Below are 14662 nucleotides of genomic sequence, written 5' to 3' on the forward strand. Positions count from 1 at the left end.
AACCTATGTGAAGGCCAATGAAACAGTTCTACATAATACACACAGACACATACAAATACATAGATAGTTAGAGGCAGGTCATTGAAACTTTTTCCCTAAAGTCTTCAGTAGCAAATTCTTAATTTTTTTTAATAATGGCTTCAATGAAGTTCATAGTTCAGCCAAGTAATGGGATGACTGTCCTGAGTACTTCCCTGTCTCTTCTGGTCTGTATTCTAATATTATTCAATTAAACAATTACATTAGACAAATTTTTATTAACAAATTATATACAAACTCCCAGGAGAGACAGTGAGGAAACAAGCACACAGAGCAGTGGGGAAATGATGAGATTCAGAGTATCCTGATTTGGACCTCATCTTTGTCATGCATGACAAAGATAAAACAGTCCCTACACCCTTAAAGGATTTACTTTTGCCGAGTGTAGTAAGGATATTTAATGGATTGTTGCCATTTATAAAATGCCTTTTCAGAGATTTGTACATTAAGTACTGTGGTAGAAATGACTCCCGCCTTCCTTATGAGGCTTCTCCTGAGCACAGCACTTCAGGGCTGCAGTCGTGGTGGCCCAGGTTTGGGGTCTTGGATCACACACACGACTGCCGTAGGAGGTAAGTCAGTGGGTAGAAAAGCCAGTTTCATCACCGAGGAGAAGAAACAGCAGCTGGCTTCTTAGAGGACAAAGGACCCTCTCTACCTGGTCTCCCAAGATTCTTCCCTTGAGTTTCAGGCCTCCTGCACTGACCTTACAGTTGTCCACCTCTCTGGAAGACTTCAATGGCTTCTTTATCTGGAAGTACCTGAACGATTTTCTCTATCCTGATTGACTTGCAGTTAACAAAACATCACACTTCTGAACTGTTTCCCAGAAAATCTGAAGAATAATTCAACATCTACCCACAAAGTGGACTTAAATATAACTGGATCTATTATACAAGTGAACTTTGATTCACACTTTGTTGTCATGGATAAACAGATAATTGAGAATACAATATTAATTCTCTCAGAAAAGAGACTATTAACAACAATGTAAATTTTAAATCATATCTTAAACTTGGTTTAATGTTTGGCATCAAAACTATCTACAAGTATTTACAAGCCTTCTAAATATCATGATCAGGGCTTTTTATTGAATTTCTTCTATGTATAACATGTGCTAAATATATAAAGTATTATGTCTTCAAATATCAGATTAGCAAGTGTTTTGCAATGTACAAGAGTGCTGCCTAGGGCACTGAAAAGTTCCACCATTTGCTTATAGTCACATAGCCAATATATGTCAGAGGTTACATTTGAAGCCAGTTCTTGAATAGTGGTGATTTGTTAGCTATATCATTAACCTCTAAATGTAATAAACTTTGCTCTAATACAGTTTTCAATTCCTAAGTAAAATGTAAGCTCCTTGAGTGAATGAGCTATTGTCTCTCTCTCTTTTTTTTTCTATCAAAATTGAAAAGGAGTCTGGCAACAGTAGGATTCTAACAAATATTTGTTGAATTGAATATGATTGCCAGCGTCCTAAGCAGAAAATATGGGCTGCTAGAGTAGCAAAAAAAAAAAAAAAAAAGAGCACCTAAAAATGAATGGAACTCAATCAAAGTCTTGAACGATTGGAAAAATCCAGACAAAAGAGGCATGGAAGATGGTATTTTATTTCAAACAGGAAAAACTATAAATTAAGGCAAGAAGAAGGCAGAAATAAGTAGGATGTTTTTTTAGAATAGAGTGGGAATATCACTTTGTTTGGAATATGGGATTCATGCAAAAGAACACTGAAGGATGTGTCAATGAGTTTGCGATGTCATCAATGACGGTTATCTCTGTATCAGTTCTATTCAATTCCTGGCTATGTTGCTTGATAAGATCTGCTTCTTTTTCTATTTCATTGAAAAATGGCATATATTCTACTCATTTATTATCTCTTATTCCTTCTACAAGAATGGTCTATCTCCTTTTCTATTTACAAGTCTTTTGTCTTTTACAACCTAGAAAAGTACTGCATAATTTCCCAGACATGATCCTATTCAATTCTGGGTACATACATAATATTATTCATCCGCAATATCAATCCTGAATAAATGGTAGATTAGTTGCTCTTCCAACTTCATAAAATAAAATGGGCAATTCTTCCTCTACTTGTTTTTCCTGTGTAGAATACAAGATGGATCTTTTGAATTACTACAGAAGTCCCAAGAAGGCCTGTTATAGTATTCTGGGGCTTGGCAACATGAAATACAATTTCATCTGCAAACAGAAATAACTGGAAAATCTCAACATTTATCAAGAATTTCTACTCACTTCTGGTTTCTTAAAGGATAGTATTCCTAATATTTTAGGCTTTTTGTGATATCCATCTTTAGATTGATACAAGCTTGGAAATGGCTCTGATGCTGATATTCAGGAGGTTTGTAAGATAATCTGTATATAGCTTTGATGCCAAACATCAAACAAAGCTTTGACTAAAATTATCTCTGTAGTCAAAGCTATCACAAAATCTTGTAAAATATTATGAAATACATAGGACACTTCTTGCTAAAGGAACATTTTAAAGGCTGCATTTTACTCTATCAAGTCAACTCTTTGTTTCCTTTTTAATATTCAGTTGTAAACATCATTGCAACTAATCTTTCTATGTAATGAGTAATGAAAGATGGGTTCTACTATAGATGATATTCTGCAAAATCTTTCATCGTCTTGTGTGTTTGTCAAAGACATCCGTAATGTGAGAGATGGTGAAAGATTAGTCTGGAAAAGTAGGTTAGGATCAGACTATGAAAGGTTTCCAATGATGGGTTAGGGTCTGGACACTTATATGAACTATAGGAAACCATTTAAAAGTTTTTTAAATGAAGAAAGTGATATTTTCATCTATTTAGTGTTAGACAGGACACAATAGCAGAGATTAAAGACTTGAGTCAAAGAAAACACCTAAAAGAATTATGTGATAAATGAGACAAAGTAATAAATCTAGATTTTCATACTAGTGGTAAGAATAGAAAGGAAAAAAAGATTTCTATGATTACCAAAGATAAACTGATAAGCTTTAGTGATTTACAGACAAGGGAGAGAGAGAAGGGGGATCAATTTGTGTTTTGAGCAAGAGAGATATAAATTTGTGAACAGGGGTGTATAAATGATCCATTCAGTTTTAGATACATGGAACATGAAGACATTATAGGAGATGAATGTTAAAAACAACAACAACAACAACAACAACAATAGGCAAATGGAATTTTGGAGTGGGAGCTCAAGAGAGAAGTCAAAACCTGGAATACAGATTTGGAATCCCAGTACCAGGGCACAAGGATCTTTCAAGGTTACCTAAAGCAACTCCCTTAATTTTAGTGCAGATAAAGTCATACAAACTGAGGTGATTGCTAAAGCTTAAAGGAATATGAGGGAATACCTGCAACAAACAATGACTACTGAGCTGCAGTAGGGAGAGAAGGAGAGAAATCAATGGAGACAAACCTGAAGGCTTAGATAAAGTAAATAAGCCAGCATGTTAGTGTTACAGGGGCAGTAGATTCACTGCCACTGTTCCCAAATTCTCTATCACTAGATAATTAAAATCAGAAAAGCCAAGCAAAGTCCACATAGCTTGTATTCTAAGGATTTCTTCAATATTGAAGCTATAAATAAGCATTAAACAATAATACGTGACCTCAGTCTTCTCACACTGACAATTAATCCCTAATCTTCTGCTGACTCCACAAAAGTTAGCAAGATACTTAACCCTTGTCTGATACATTCCAGGGTTTAATCACAAGCCTAAATCTTTTGTAAACATATTCATAACGCCATATTTAGACCAGGGAATTTACTTACTTTTTTAGAACCTATTTCCAAGTCAAGAGGAATTTCTCATGTCTTGCTGAGCTGAAAGCTCACATGTTCCTAAACTGTTATTTTAATGTGCATATAAACAAGCCAGAACATTTATTTGCCAAAGTACATACAAACATACATGCTGTGGTTAAATTAATGTACTGATATAAGAATGCAGCCATCAACACAATTAAATTATATGAATAAGCAGAGTGTCAACTCTTCTGGCTTTTTTTCAAAAATTTAAATACTCACCTTTATTACTTGTCTATTAAATTAAAAAATACTTTCATTAGTGATGATAGACACTGGGCAAAGGATAAAGGGCAGTTTTTCAACCCAGATTTCAAAACAAGCAGGAAATGAAAGCTAACATACATACATACTCTATTCCTCCTTGTTTTTCATGATTCTGACAGCTCAGGATACGACTTAAAGAACTGGCACAAAATTTGTTTGAAATAATAGTCAAATTCTATTTGTTAACATTCTTTATTCTTGCCAAGCCACAAGGGCAAAAAGTATTAAAAATAACTTTTAGAATACTTCAATAGAAACTAGAACATAAAAAAGCAGTTCATAATCAAAAAGAATCTTGCCTTCCAAGATCTGGAAAACCTAAAACTCTGACATGGATGACATACAAAAATAATCCAAATGAGAGCCAAAAACCAGCCCACAAGAAACACGGACTCTCAAGAATTGGAAGCAATCTCAATGGCCCTCTATTGTAACTCATAACTCACTGTGCCCGGCTTGTCTCTCCTCTCTAACTACTACCCTTACACGAACAGCCTCCAATAATCATACTGAGCGTCCCTCAAACATCCAAACTTCCCAAATCTGTAATATAACCACACAGAGATGGCTCTAACCTTGATCTAATCACCCACAAGTATCCAACTTCTATGATCATGAACCCTGAAATTCATCTCTCTGACCATAATCTTTTATCATTCCTTCTTCTTTTCCCCAATTCTTATAATCCTGTTTTTCATGGACAGCGTGCCTTGCACTCTCTCTACCTCTTAGTTCTCTCCCATGGCAACAACTCTGTATAGGTATATATTCACCCCCCTTCTCTATCTCAGTCATTTAATGAATCAGCCCAACTCCACACTATCCCTTAAATACTCAGATTTCTTGCTTCTTTGTCCTACCACCAGTCACGCCTTAATGTCTTGCTTTACCAAACTCTGGAAAGACATGACTGGTAGAAGAACAAGGCCCTTACTCCAATTCATGCGCTGAATAAAACTGGGGGGAAAAAAAAAACCTCCCATAACCATTCTGACTGGAGACACTGGAGACTGTCTGACTCTCTCTGTTTCTCTCCCACCACCTCTGCTAGCTATCGCCCCCCTCTATTTGTCCTATAGTCTTAAACCTGAGGAAACAATTAATATTCACTTCTTTATCTTCTATCCTTCCCTCTATACACTTCTGACCTTATTTCCCGGAAACTACTCTAATTTATAGCATTTACATAGTACTATAAGGTTTGCAAAGTGCTTCACAAATACCATGTCATTCTATTCTCATAATACCCTGGGAAGCAGGTACAGTGATCATCGCCACAGTACAGGTGAGGACCCTGAGGATAAGTGACTTGCCCAGGGTCACATAGCTAATAAATGTCTGAAGCCAGATCTGACTTCAGGTCCAGGACTGTATCTACTGGGTCACCAAGCATCAATGATCTTAACTGCCAAATCTAATGGGCATCTTAACCCCCATCCTTCTATGGAAAGGGAATTACCTTTCCCCCTTCTGACCACATGTCCCTGGGACGGGGCCCGGAAGAGAGGACTGTGTGAGGGAAATCATTGGGTAGAGTAGGTCACGAGGACAGAATGGCAGCAATGGACTCAAGAGTCATGAGGCCTGGGGCAGGGCGATTTCCCTGGACTGCACAGACACAGAGAGCCACGGTTGGCTCTTGAGATATTACTGTGAAAGTTAATGGGCAGAGAATAGGTTTGATAAACTGAGGCAAGAGCAAATTCCGGCTCTTCTCTTCCGTGTTTGTTGCTGACTGGACTGCCTTGTGAGTATGGTTAGGGGCCCTCATGGTGGCCGCAATCTACATGGAGCAATAAGGAAGGCCCCCTTTCAATCTCTCTCTTTCTAGCTATTTCTCACCTTTTACATATCCAAGTAATTTTAATAAACTTTGTTCATTTAAGCCAGTCTCATAATTTTAATTCTTACATTTTCTGACCGCTCTGTAGCCTTTGCCGCTCACAAGCACCCTCCTCCGGGTAGCATCGCCTCTGTAGAGGCTTTCGGGACATAAACCTCTCCTGGCTCTCCTACATCTCTGACCACTCCTCTAAGTGCCTTTTGCTTGACCATCATCCAGAGTACAGCCACCGCCTGGGAGTATCTGCCCAAGATTCCATCCCAGACCTCCCCTCTCAGGGCTGTCCATCATCAACTCTAGAGAGACAATTCCCAAATGTGTGGACACACACACGCACGCACACGCACACACACACACACGCGCGCGCGCGCGCACACATGCACACACGCACACACACGCACACACACACGCACACACACACGCGCACACACACGGGTGCACACGCACACACACGCGCACACACACACTCACACACCCCTGACTTCTCTCCCGAGATTCAGCCGCAGATCACCTATGAACATCTACAAGCGCTTGTCCCATGTGCATGTTTGATCCAGTGCATCCAAAGCCAAGAAAGTGGTCATGAGAACTAAAAGAGACAGAGGTATCTATATAAAAATGTGGGGAGTCCTGCTGTGGCAGGGCACACTACAACTGCTGTTCCTGGGCTCTGAGAAGCAGGTGCTGGCATTCTGAGCCGTAATGAGGCTAAGTAGATCAGGGATGTACAGATGAGAGCGGCCCACGTGTGTCCCAAGGCCCCCGGAGGAATGGGTGGGTGAGAGGCAAATTGACTCTAAAAAAAGAAGGCAAAGGAGGAGAAAGGAAAATGGATCGGGAAAGGGAAGGAGAAAATGAGGAAAGGAAGACGTAAGATTAAGTATGTAAGGAGAAAAGAAAAGTAGGGAAAAGGGAAGGATGCAGAGAATCAGAAAAAGCAGGGAAATGAAGGAAAAAATATGAAGAGAATAAAATGTTGTAAAGGTCTAAAAAGGTAGAAAGAAAGAAAAATGAGGATGAGGCTCATGTGTTTTGATGGAGCGAACATGGAAAAGTAGAGAAAGAAGAGGACTATGGAGAGTATTTCATCGCTGGAGATGCTATAAAACACATGGCTTGAGCTACCCCAGCTGTCTTATGGCAGCTGGCCCACCCCTCACCGCTGAGTTATGGAGGATCGGGCCCAAGGAGACGGCTCCCAAACAGCTCCTCATCCTGCCTGGATCTTCCCAGGTAACAGTCTCCCATCCACCACCCTGAGCAGGGGAAAACCACAAGGCAAGAAGGGATAAAGAGAGCCCTCACTGGAGAAGCACTCTGTGATTTCTACATTTCTACAAATGCAAAAACCAGTGAAGAAGAGCAGGAGAGTGTCCATGTGGTCCGATGCAGACTCGGCATGATGCCGGGGGGGGGGGGGGGGGGGGCTGTGTGGCATCCCGCCAATGGAAGGCCATAGCAGGAGGCAGACCAAAATACTGCTCATGCTGGCCTCAGAGTCTTAACAATTCTAACCCTAGAGCTTACCTACTGGTACAAGATTTTTGTTTTAAACTTTCAACATGCAATCCATCTTCCTTTTGCCTAATCACTCCAGCACAACTTCACACTTCTGCCATACTAGAGACAAGGTTAGTTCCTCGAGGTATCTATATTAAATTATTAAACATGAATATGTATCTTTCTTTAAAGAGGCTAAGAATTACAGTAATAAAGCATAGCAATTTGCATTTTAAATCTCTAAAATTCAATGTGAAACAAAAAAGATTATCCTATTACTGCAGTGAGGTATGTGACAGCATTTATAATTATTAGCTATTCTCACCTAGATTCTTATATACTATTATAGGTTGTAAGATATTAATGAAGATGAAGTTCATAACTCTGCTACTGACATTTGTCTAAATACTTACTTCGAACTTGCTTCTTGATTTCTTTAGAAGGATCCAGCCAGCTCTTTAAATAAAAAAAAGAAAAAATTAAATTAGCACTTTCATATTCTAATGCAAAAGGGAGTAAGGAAGGTACAGTGGAATAACACATAGCTATGTATATGCATCTTTTAATAAAGTTCAAGTAAAGATGAAGTATACAAGTTAAAAAAAACATTCTGAAGTCTTGCTCATCAGCTTATATTTGATTATATTATATTCATAATTACATAATTATACTGTTATTCCAATGTTGTCTAAATATCTTAGATATAAAATTTAAGTATACATATAACATACAGGGATTTGAATAAATTAAATTTTGCAGTTTTGTTCATTTGGATGTTTTATTAAATGACTATACAGGGCCTTGTGTCAGATATTAGGGAAGAGATGGCATTTAAACAACCTATTTTTATATTCAAAGAGAATTTATTATCTAAGAAATTGACAAAATTTTCTTAAGGATTACAAAATATTAAACAAATATGATTTGCTACATGTTATAGAAGGTCTAATGGGGAGGATAATAGCTGACCAAAAAAAAAAAAAACCTCAGGGAAGGCTTCATGTAGGAAGCATCTGAATAAGGTGCTAAAGGACAGTTAAAAATTTAACAGGCTAAGAAAGAGTGCATTCAGTCAGTCAATAAATATGTATTAAGTACCTGATATGTGTCAGGTACTATACTAAGAGTTAGAGATGCAAAAGACAGTCCCTGTCCTCAAAGAGGACATTGGAAAGTAAGAAAGACAGGATAATAAGAAAGAATATAGGGTATACTTGGGATAAGAAATGCCATCGAATTTTGGTTGAAGCACAGAATATAGGCAACAGGTTAATATGAGTTAGGGAAACCGCAGAGGACCTTTAATGCCATAGAAATCACCACATAATGACTATTAAGAGAATATTATTAAAAGAAGCCAGCACCCTACATATAATTGTACAAAAGAATCTGAAGTGGGTAAAAAGAAAAAATGTAAATAATATCCTTCTACTAAAATGTTTTGATAATTATTTTAAAATAATAATAACCTACCTCAACTTCTAACAGTGTAATATAATTACACTTTAATATGAACACTTCTGTCAGAACTTAGAGACCTCTTTCCCCGTGGTCTATTCAGTTCAACATTTATTAAAACCTACAGCTAAATGTTAGGATTTCAAAGATAAAAATAAAGTCATTATCTCAAGGAGCTAACCCAATACAGGGAAATGCAATAAGTAAGCATAATGTAAGCATTTTCTTCTTCTAGCATTCTACATTGCTATGAAGTTAAAAAAAAAGGAGGGGGGAATCTCCCCAAACTCTCTCTAAGCAGGTCCCAAAATGCAACATTATCTGATAAACTACAGAAAAATAAGTCATTGATTTATTTTGGAGGGAGTAGATGAACACATCTGGCTTTAAAGACAAAGCATACTGAAACTCAGTTTATAAGTAGCAATGCAGCTTTATGTGAAATTTCACATATAAACTGTAAAAAGTTATAAAGCAGAAGCTTTAGATGGTTTGGAGGCAGGGTTTAGACAGAAGATTTCATCACTATAGGAAACTTGGACAATAAATGAAGATCTGAAACTGCTTGGCAACTTAGAATCTTAAGAGTTACCTCTAAGGGTTACTTGGTAAAACATAAATTAAGCAATTTTCCCAGGAAAAGAGTACTAGTATACATCACAGAGTTGGGATTCAACCCAGGTTTCCCCAACTTGGAGCCTCATTTTCAAACCACAGTGCCTCTTCTTTAATGAACATGTAATCATAAATCAATTAAATCCTATTTTAAAATACCATGTCCTGTTTGAATACATTTGTTCCAAATGTTCTCATACATTTTGATTTGGTCATATGAAGCCTGGTGATAGAGTAGATGTTACAACCACCAATTACTAAGACAAAGATTACAGAGTTAAATGATATTAAGAATCATAAATTGAGCCCAAGCCTATCTTTCATGTTATAATACAACATACACTAATGAAAGAGGAAGAATAATAACTACTTCTATTAATACAGCACTTTAAGATTTACAAATCACTTTATGTACTTTGATTCTCACAATAATCCTGTAAGGCGGGTGTTGTTATAATATCCATCATGGAGATGAAGAAATTAGATCCCAGAAAAGAACAGCTTGCCTCTCTGGGCCACACAGTTAACATATATGAGGTCAGATGCAAACCTATGTGTTCCTGACTCCAGGTCCAAGTACAATATATCAGAAATTTTCCTGCCTCGTCTTTACATAGGCTGTTTGAAATTAACTGAATTTTATTTTAAAATCTTAATACTTTCCTTTCTTCTGCTCCTTCAGTCTGACTACTTTAAAAGTCATCTAGACTTTATCCTATCCTCTTTTTAGGCCAAATATTTTATGACAGAGAATGGGGCCAACATGACATTGCTTGATTGGTCTCTTTAGATGTTTCTCTTGGTGGTCTATCACCTCAAGTTTAACAAGTTGAAATTAAAATCAAGTCCCCCACATCTTACCCCAACTCCAATATCCAAATTGTTTCCTTTTCCTTTTGGAACATTTCTGTCAGAATTTAGAGACCTCTCTCCCCATGGTCTATTCAGTTCAACATTTATTTAAAACCTATGGCTAAATGTTAGGATTTCAAAGATAAAAACAGTCATTATTTCGAGGACCTGACCTAATGCAGGGAAATGCAATAAGTAAGCATAATTTTTAAAAACTGGGAGTGAATGAGTGAAAAGATCAAAACAAGTGTTCCAGGAATATCTGATGAAGAAGAGAACTCTAACAGCTGGTGGGGGGAGATCCAGGCAGGCTCCCAGAACCCAGGTCACCCCTAAACTAAGCCCAGGAGGGAGGGAAGGAGGGCATGTGCTCCATCCTCAGGTGACAGTCTGCCTAAATGCAGTGGAAGTCAAGCATGGCCTGATGGGTTTTGAAAGCTGGTGTGGTCAGAATGGAGAGTTCACAAAGGGCATAAATGATGGAAAGGCAGCCTGGAGGCAGCTGGGAGAGAACCATGTCAGGGCGAGAAGTCTCTGTTTTGCCCTACGTACAGGAGAGAGTTGGGGCAGAATAGGAAATTATTTTGGCCCCAGTTTGAAAGGGAGACACTGACAGCAACAAGAACAATAAGGAAACTATTATAATGGCTCATAATGATGAGTGTGCCTTAACTCGGGATAGGACCCAGACAGAAATGAAATTATTTATTCCTCTGCCCAATATTTATATGCTACTTAACTGCTTAGAAGCTACTTAATGGAACCAAATAAAAATTCTTCTCTTTAGTTTTTAAGGCTTCCCATGATCTTACTCCCACAATGTTTGTAGCAAATTTAATTTCCCATTATATGACATCATGTAATTTCTACTCTAACCTTGTGTCAAAATAAATCCTGTGTTTCTTCTCACCTCTATGCTATCTACCCCTTCTTGCTAAGAATGTCTTTCAGTCTCCCTTCCATTTAACCAAAGGCTTTCCTTCCAGGCCAAGTTCAAGTTCCATAATGGTCTAAGCTAGTTCCCACATCTCTCGCTAGTAATACACATTTCAAACATATTATTCCACATTTCCTAACTTTGCTTTCCCAGGTAAATTATGAGCTCTCTGAGGGCATGGGGCGGGGGAGCAAGGGGGAGAAGTCTTATTCTTTTGAATCTCTCATAGTACTAAGTACATCTTTGGGAAGGGAATACTTAAAAAAAATTATTCCATTGACAACCTAAAATTTCAGTTCATAGGATACTTTAGGGCTAAAAGAGACTTCAGATTTATTTAGTCAATCAACTCATTTTACAGGTGAGGAAAAAGGTCCAGAATTAAGTAATTTGCCCATGGTCACACATGTAAGCAAGAAGCAGAATAGGTCTTCTCCTTCCTTATGTTATGGCAACTAAGTGGTATTGTGTGGATCAAGTGCTGGGCCTACAGTCAGAAAGATGAGTTCAATTTCAGTTTCAGATATTTACAAGTTGTGTGGCCCTGGGCAAGTCACTTAACCTCCGTCTGCTTCGGTTTCCTCTTCTGATTAATAAGAATGATAAAAGCAACTACTTTACAGGGTTGTAGTGAGGATCAAATGAGGTAACGCTTAGCACAGTGCATGGCATAAAACAAGGATTTCATCCATCCATCCATCTATCCTTCTATCCTCCTTTGTTTTCTTCCTCCCTCCTTCCTTTCCTTCCTTCCAAGCGGATGAGGAAAGTCATGAATATTGAAAACTCTTGGCCAGCTTTATTACTGATGTCAATTAAATTTTACTTTTAAAATTTTGCTTTTTTTTAAAACAACTATATTCACTTCCATTTAAAGCCCATATTTTTACCAAAATTTGTATTTAGATTATAAAAGTTAAATATTGTTTTCTGACCAAACATTCTGTTGGAATGATTTTAACTTTTGAACGTTTTCTAAAATATTTTAGATTTTTAAAATGTATCATTTCATCCATGTGGTTTCCATCACTACTGTATAACTTCACAAGTCTTTACACATGATTGTGGTTCCCCAATTGGCCTACACTGGTCCTCAGGAAGCAGAGAGAGACTCTTGTAGCTCAGTAGGGCCTACTCAAGCATATGTGCTGTTGGCATAACTCTGCAGAACCCAGGTCACTTGACCCAGATGAGGCACCAGACCTCAGTAAATGTTCTAGGAAATCTATGTTGAAAAATGACCATTAGTCTACATAATTACAAGTCCAACTTTAGTGTAGTTTTCTCTGCATGGAACCTTTTTTAAAAAAGGAAATTCAGAGTAAGATTTTGTCAGATATGAATGGAAATGATTCTGTAGGATCATGTAATTCTTTTGTTTTAATTCTGTGCCCAACAAGAAACCAAATATATATTCTAAAGCTCATAAGGAAAAAATCTGTCGATGCTGTACTTTTTCATAGTTGATGATTAAATGGGGTTAGGAATGGCAAAAAAAAAAAAACCACAACTACATTAATTCTATTACTATTCCTTAATAAGTTGCTTTAAGTATGAAAAATCATATTATGGTGAACTCCTCTTATTCAGTATCTGAAACATGGCACTAGTACAGCATTTTTATGCCAAAGCTTATTAGCTATAACCAAAAATTCTGCTATATTCTGAGGATAAAAATATAAAGAGAAGATAAGCCACTGCCCTCAAGGAGTTTACATTGCATGAGTCATCAGTTGAATTTTGTAACTGGAAGGAAATAATTTTATTCCATGTATTCATTTTGGAAATGAGGAAAAAAACTAAGTCTGGCAGAGGTTTAGTGACTCTTCCCAAGTCACAGAAGAGAGCTCAGTCTAAAACAAAGATCTTCTGACATCCAGTTAAATATTCTTTAATACTATCTTATTCAAGTAAACACAAAAGTTGTACTGTATCTAAGAACATAGATAGCAATGAAAGTTAATGTTTTTGAAAGCAAAAAATGGGGTCTTGTGATTTAGATGATTAAACTATTCCATAATTTATATTACTCTACATCACTGAAATTATTTATAGATGTTGGCCTTTGTTTTTGAAAGGCTATCATACAGTTCATTGATTTTATGCACAATATGAATCTTATCCTTTCACTACACTATGCTTTAGAGGGAAAAGCAAAATGATATTTAATTAGTCCTCTAGTAATACATGAGATTTCTGTTTAAATACAAGTTTATAGAGTCACAAAAAAATTAAGCAATAAAAAATTTTAATTCTCTGAAACTTTCAAAAGTAAAGCAGCAGGGCATACACTTATTTATACTCACTTTTTTTTTTTGGAGAGGTGGGGGTGGGGAATGCTTGGAAAACAAGAGTAATGTTATGACGCCCATTTGGCCTTTACATCAACAGGACATCATTTTAGGGAATATTTGTAAAATGTTATAAAGATCCAGAGATACCCATCCTTCTACATTAGATTAGCCATTTTTGAAAAATCCCAATAAACAGAGTACTGAAATCAGTCTAGTTTTCTGTTATTCTGTGCTAACCAGCTGCCTCCATTACTGATGTGAGAGGTCAATGGGTTAGCCTCTAATGGGAGCCCTGGTGCTGGGTTAGGGAGCAGCTCAAATTCTGTCCTCAGAAGAGGGCTTAGCATTCACTCTCCACACCCTGCAGCTGCAGACCAGCACAACAGCTGGCTCATAAATGGAAGGCTGTGATGAGTGCACAAGAATGAAGGGAAAAAACCCATCATTCAGGATTTAGCACTGCCTGGACCTGGGGGGTGGAGGAAGGGAAGACCATGGGCTGGGCATTTTAATCTGAGGAGATAACAGCTACTACATGGGGGGGGGGGGGCAGATGAATGAGAGGAAGTGCTGGGGCCAAGAGAAAATATTTATGTATTCCTACATCCATCATCCTAGACCATGCAGCCATAGTGCTGGAAAGGACCTTCAGAGATCATCTCATCAAACCTTCTCGTTTCCCAGATGAAAAGCCTGAAATCCAGGGAGGCTGAAAAGTAATACCGAACAGAAATAAATTAAAGAGACTGGTTCTTCAGACCTGGAGAGAAGACTCTTCTAATCCCTGTTTGTTGTTGTAGAAATTAGCGTAGCATAGGGCAGTGAAGGATAATACCAGTTCCACAGACGATATCATTGACCAGGAGACTGCCAACAAGGAAAGGTTGGCTGGGTTGTCCAAGGAATTGGGGCAGCCAAGCTATGTCATCTTTTACAGCTCGCTGTAAGTCACTTGTCCCTGAAGGACACAATATTTTAGTGCCATTTATATGACATTTCTGCATGGCAAAGGGCACTTATTTAAAGATGCCAAAC

General features: G+C 37.7%; 1 protein-coding gene across 29 annotated transcripts in view; it reads right to left on the reverse strand.

Annotated features, from left to right (window-relative positions):
- EPB41L2 (erythrocyte membrane protein band 4.1 like 2) overlaps nucleotides 1–14662 on the reverse strand; it is a 273323-nt gene that overhangs the window by 86175 nt on the left and 172486 nt on the right. For all 29 annotated transcript variants that reach the window (XM_056818770.1, XM_007484557.3, XM_056818777.1 and 26 more), the window contains one exon: nucleotides 7885–7927. In XM_056818770.1, coding sequence (XP_056674748.1) covers nucleotides 7885–7927 — 43 coding nt within the window. The remainder of the gene's footprint in view (nucleotides 1–7884; nucleotides 7928–14662) is intronic.

Source organism: Monodelphis domestica, chromosome 2 (assembly GCF_027887165.1).
Source record: "Monodelphis domestica isolate mMonDom1 chromosome 2, mMonDom1.pri, whole genome shotgun sequence".
In the NCBI taxonomy this organism is placed as follows: domain Eukaryota; kingdom Metazoa; phylum Chordata; class Mammalia; order Didelphimorphia; family Didelphidae; genus Monodelphis; species Monodelphis domestica.